Source organism: Rhinichthys klamathensis, unplaced genomic scaffold (assembly GCF_029890125.1).
Source record: "Rhinichthys klamathensis goyatoka isolate OS25496 unplaced genomic scaffold, OSU_Roscu_1.1 h1tg000497l_1, whole genome shotgun sequence".
Classification (NCBI taxonomy): Eukaryota; Metazoa; Chordata; class Actinopteri; order Cypriniformes; family Leuciscidae; genus Rhinichthys; species Rhinichthys klamathensis.
Window position 1 is genome coordinate 79,581 of NW_026606980.1, and position 6,336 is coordinate 85,916.

A 6,336-nucleotide genomic window follows, 5' to 3' on the forward strand; every position below is an offset into this window, starting at 1 on the left:
GGGAGCCAAGAGTCGATGCTTTTCAACTGGATCTTGGGGGCAGCTAGTGTGCTTGACTACTGCACATATTCATAAAGCAGAACTGGCTTAACAGCTGCAGACAAACTCCCACAGTGCTCTCGGAATTAGATAGCATATCTAAAATAAATCAACACGTGTAAAAAAAAAAGGAAAAAAAAAAAGCAACAAAATATTTTTACAATGGAAAAAAAGAAAAAAAAGAAAAGTAATAGATAAGCTTTTTTTGACCAGGTCTTCCAATTTGATTTACAGAAAGCGTTCCTCGATAAACCTTGGTCCAAAAATGTGTCGCTCATTTTAAGAAGTCAGGGGTAAAAAGACAATTATCAATAGGCTTAAGTCTAAACCTAATGAAGTGTGTGCCACATACACACGCAGCATGAGAGAAACAAAGAAGCAGGTGACATGTTAAAAACATTGTGATGACGGAACTGCTTGACTATTTTAGGTCTGTATGTGTTCTGATTGATTACAGTAGAACCATTACTGTGCTATTATGTTCCTATTAATCTTTCATTGTCTCCAATTAGCTTTTGTCTAGTAGAACAGAATTATACAGTTGGCAAATGAACTTTAAATGCATTCAATAATTCACTATAAAGGTTAAAAAACATTTTGGAATGAACCTGACAGACATAAAAAAGGCAATTTAACATGCTTTTATGTGCTAAATAAAAGATGCTCATATTGTTTTTTGAAAGTGGCCATTAAAGTGTATGCAAATACTTGACTTACTCGCAATATAGCCATTCGACGCCTCCATGTCCATATTCAGGGGGCAGAGCTGTGAAATGAAGAGGAGTTATAAATTAGATGTAGGATTTTGCATTATTCTATAATGAAAAAAAGTCATTTAACAAGCATTACTGGCACAGGTTTCTTTAAATATTTGCAGTATTTTTTTAGTCTTTAAAAATGATTAACCACGGAATTAAACGTTCTGTTTTTCCTCCAAAATATGCAACACCAAGGTACATTCACTAGACGTTCAATGTCGACAGTTCATTTGTAATACATTTTTCATTTCAAAATCAGTACATCTGGCACATAAACGAACTGCCGTGAAAAAAAGACACTAATGCAACTGTCTACAGCACTGCCATGTATAATCTTAAAAATAAAACATGTTTTATATAAAACATCTAAATTGTCTTGTGAAGTATTAGGGAAGTAACATATAAAGTGACAACTTCCTGGTTAGTCAAAAAAAGATACATGCAAAGCGTGAAAATTGACATGTTTTCATTGAGTTTCAGGTCCTTCTAAAACAAGTCTAAAATTAAATGTTTGGACAGAGCAAGTGAGCTGTAAAAATCAACGATGCTTCTTCTGATGTACAGCATATCGTCCATCAGATCATATAAAGCTGACCTCATTGCTGCATTGCTGGTTTAGCCACGATATAACTGATTCTATAAGCTATACAGGTTTAATTCATTTAAACTAAAACAATAAATCTAAGGCTTATTTTAGAGCACAATCAGATGAAGTCATCACACAATTTTACACAGAAAAACAAGCACAGCATTAATATGCTTTTACTGGTTTAATATTCTAGAACGGACTGGGAGGAATGTAATTTTCACTTGTGATGACATAAAATTAGCAATTCCGTGACGTTTACGAAATACCACAAATACGAGCTACTGTATGCTGTTTATGTTTTGCCGGACGGAAAGTACAAAAATGGCTCCATGTACATGTGTGGAAATATATTCTCTTGGCTTGGTCCCAAATTATCCTTATTGAACCTCACTTATAACAGATATTAGGGTATCTATAAGCACTGGGTCAGGTTTGTAAAGATAAATGTGATATTTTTTCTATTTCAACTTTAAAATGTATAATTACTAGTTTTAGGATTTATGAGTACCCAGTATTTCTAAACCCATTAAGTAAATATCACGTAAACCAATTAAGCAGCTTAATAAATAAACACTCTTATGCTTTAATAAATCGCAGATGCTAAATGCACTAGAAAGAAAATAACTGTTTTATTAATAGAGTAATAATATATATATATATATATCTCTACTCTTCCATATCGATATGTGGCAATGCACGGTCCTTAAAACATTAATAACTATAATGTGCACACGTATACAGTACATTAAACAATAATAAATCAGTAAAATATAAAGTTAACTTTTAAGCCCTCATCAAATCAGGAACTACACAATATCATGAACCATCTTTCCTGATATCCCATAAATGATGAGGAATACTCTGAAATTACACAAGAGTGCACCTGGATACTCTGACCCTGATCAAAGTTTCTGAAATAAACAAGACACAAATTACAGCTCCTTGATATGGAAATACAACCAAATTAGAACAAGAAATTATATCTCAAATTAAAAAGCAATAGGAGTGAAGTTGGCCCTATGTATGGTGTATGGCGCTGCGCTTCTCCAGGGGACCTAACATACAGACCGATCACGGCACGCGTGTGCACAACCTTAACCATCCAGCACTACAACAAAACACTATCGTCCCGGATCAATTCCTGAATATCAGTAGACTACTTTCATCTAATTAAACCCCTTTGAGATGCAATGGTTGTTACATGCATTATAGAGGTCAATGATGAATAAGGATGTCCGGGGGGGAAAAAGAGAATTGTTAAAAATCGAATGCAAAACACATGTAACATGTCCTTAGAAATGTAATCATTGGGTTAATGTTTGGAGGGGGGGACCATTTAAACAGGAAAACAAAAAATGTGGTGTGTGTGGTGTAACCCTCACGTAAAAAAAAAAATAGTTTTCAAGTACCTACACCATATCATCATCATCAGGTTATTTAAACACATTTTCAAGTTAACATTTAATAATTATTTTTAAATGATTTTTGATTGAGGAATATCAAAAAGGTTTTCTTAGGGTAACTCTATTTGACCTGAACAAAAATATTTGAATAAAAAAGTCAGAATACATGAAAATCATGACAGTAATGAGGGTCTACAGGGGTCTCTGTTTTATGGTTGTCACATGAAAACAAAATGGCGTCTTGCATGCTTATGCCAAACTGACTTAATTGTTTTTAAAATATTAATAATATTAAAACATTTTATCAATAATATCTCAAAATTGATTTAATGGTTTTTTTTTATTTTTTTTATAGATCCTATAGATTGTATCAAACTAATTGCACCAACATTTTCAAGAACATTAACCTTAATGACTTAGACTATACATATCGGACAGTTACAATGTCTTCTTTTTTTTACTTTAAGCCTCACAATTATATATATATATAACTTGTTCAACATTTCTTGAGTACGTATCCTCTATGATATATATATATATATATATATATATATATATATATATATATATATATATATATATATCATAGAGGATACGTACTCAAGAAATGTTGAACAAGTTATTAGATTCGGACAAAAATTAGCATCACCATAAACGGATGTTAATGATATTATACTGTATTTGGGCTATGTCACTTGAGGTATGTATAGCAGTATTAATACATAATGACAAAAAAGCATTTAATAGCCTACCAGCATTATAATCTAGAAAAAAAGTCTTTCTGGACTTTAATTGAACTACAAGACTCTACGAGATGTTAACCATTAAAGATGATTGCATGAAACTTTTACCTTTTTGTTTGGTCTCCCCCCTGTGAAAACGCAAGTAAGTGTCCAAAGAAATCCTTGCGCAAAAAAAAAAGAAAAAGAAACGCGTGAAATTATTTCCAATGACAGAGGCTTTTCAGAGTCTACTGTGATGATGAAGTCCTCTGATGACTGACATGTTCAACTGGAGTTCATATTGGTCACAAACAGGGGACGATCTTGCCCCAAATGAAAAAAAAAAAGAAGAAAAAAAAAAACTTAGGAAGCAAGCTGCTTCTTGGGTTTCTATCGTTTGGTGACTTCCTTTGCGCCGAACAAGCCCGTCAGCTTTTCCATTTCACACGCGTCTAAGCGCTTTCCCCCCGACTATTAGATTTCTTCCTCTGATCTGAAACTGCTTTGACATAGTGAAGTGAAACCTGTGCCTGTTCAACACCTGGGTCAATCGATGTCAGGCTGGGGCGAATACTCAACTGGATCCACCGGTTCCAAGGGAATTAAGCCATAAATAAGGAAATGATGGGAACTGCCTACAACAGGCTTAGAGCCCAATAATTCCACCTGTCTGACAGTCCATCAAAGGTTGTGGGATGAGTGTGTGCGTGTTTTCTTTATGCTTCATGTGCAGCTCAGTATTCATGTGACACATACGCCGACAGTAGGCTAATTCACATGCATTTAAATGCAAGCTCTTTGCAGACGCGTCATTGAATTCTCATAATGCGCAATATACGGAAATGTACAAACACGAGACATATTGATAAGAGTGCGAATTATGGGGGGGTGGGGGGGAGAAATGGGGGTCTTAAAAGTATATCATTGTTTTCATACATTGTTTTCTTAAAAGGCACTTTCAAACGTTTTGTTAACATAGATTAAAAGTTAGATTGCGCTTGCGAATTGCTTTTACCTGAGGAGCTGCTATTGCTAACAAAACATTCGTAGGCCTACTGGCGTAATATCACGTTAATACAGATTTAACCATCACAGATAAATCACAAAAAAATATCTAACTTAGTGGTGTTTAAAACCTCTTTAACATATAAAGTTTAAGATTAGTTATGCGCGCGCTAGGGGCGCCAAAACAATCTCACCCGATTGCCCCTACAGACATTTTATGAAATCAAAAGTTGATTCCTTTTAAATTCCTTTACCAATTCGCACACTGTTAGGGGAAAATAATTTCACAATCACAAAAAGTGGCCAAGGCCATTGTACGAATTATTCAAGTGATAGATAATGACAGTAGACTATGTTTTACGCGAACAAGCAGACACCTGTTGCTATGGTAACCTCAAATTATGTTCGCGAGCGATCTGTTTAGCACACTCGGACTTACTTGTAATATAACTTTATTAGTTACTGAAACAGTGTTCGAAAACGCTGACGAAAAGCAAATACACTTACATTTAACACAACTTTGAGACCCACACCTTTTTCTTTGACCTGTTTTTAGGGGTAGGTGGGGTCAAACTCCCCATAATTCGCACCCTGACCCAGACGCTTCCTGGACCTGTCAAAACACAGAACATACAGATGCATAAAGCCTTTAAACAAAGAAAGGAAAACCTTAACATTCGAAACGGACATTTTAGCTTACCTTTAGCGATGCACGAAGTGACACACTTCCATCTCATCTGATATGGAGTTACAGACAGCGTCTAAATACTGTGTATCCACTGCAGTGCGATAGAAACGCAGCAATAGTGATTCCCTTCGCCTGCTTCCTCCATCTTCAGCGACCGTCTGACTCAGAGAAACGGATCTATCAGTGCCGCTCGGTAATCGATTAACGTTAGACGCATTATCACTGCATTTAAAATGCGTTTGGCGTGATCTCCAGCAGGCTATAGTGTCTATAAGAACACAGGGAGGAGAAACTTGAATTAAAGCTGCTATTCTAAACCATGTGCATGGCGTTTTATAATACATTCACATCCTATATTTTAACTGATTAATATAATTATCAGTATTATAAGCCTTTGTTACGAATATCTATTCATTATGATTTTAGTAATGACCACTATGTGGGCTGCGGTCCTTATCCTCATGAATGGTAGCCTATCTTAGGCTATACCGTTTTCGTTATTTCGTTATTAAATATATATATATATATATATATATATATATATATATATATATATATATATATATATATATATATATATATATATATATATATATATATATATATATTTTCAATCACATTTATAATGTGGAGGAAGAAAGAGAGAATGAATCAATTATAATAGGCAAAATGATTTATACATATAAAAAAAGATTCAGGGTTAGCATCAGTCACATTTATCTTGGACCCCCTCTACTGGTCGACGAGAGAAATACACCACTGACCTAGTTGGAATCCTGTCAGAACTGTGGAGAGCTGGTGGTGATGTCAGTGAAACAAAAGTCATTTTTTGCAAATAATCACAATTTATTAAATTCATTTTATTACAGTAGGCCCTGCTATACATATCAGATACAATGCAATGTTAATTCAAAACAATGTTAATATTTATATATATATAAAAACTGCGAGTAACTATACAATCAGAGAAACCATGCAGGCACTAATGATCTTGACATTTGTTTATCATCCTTGGAGACTGAATAAGCTGTCATTAGGTTCTGAATAAGAATAAGTGTTACTGAGATGTTACACTGAGATGAATGAGGAACTGAAGCAGGTCATGTTAGTCATGAAAGGTTGTGCATTTCCA

At 34.5% G+C, this 6,336-nt stretch overlaps 1 protein-coding gene across 3 annotated transcripts in view; it reads right to left on the reverse strand.

The window, feature by feature from the left end:
- Positions 1 to 5,446, reverse strand: part of ikzf2 (IKAROS family zinc finger 2) — a 28,145-nt gene extending 22,699 nt beyond the window's left edge. The window contains exons 1-3 of one of the 3 annotated variants that reach the window (XM_056237730.1): positions 5,217 to 5,446; positions 5,024 to 5,129; positions 757 to 805 (exon numbers count right to left, since the gene is read on the reverse strand). In XM_056237730.1, coding sequence (XP_056093705.1) covers positions 757 to 790 — 34 coding nt within the window. In that variant the 5' untranslated portion in view covers positions 791 to 805; positions 5,024 to 5,129; positions 5,217 to 5,446. Of the gene's footprint in view, positions 1 to 756; positions 806 to 3,640; positions 4,210 to 5,023; positions 5,130 to 5,216 lie in introns of those variants that run through there. The other 2 variants (XM_056237729.1, XM_056237731.1) reach the window with 2 other exon arrangements.
- Positions 5,447 to 6,336: the final 890 nt, after the last annotated feature.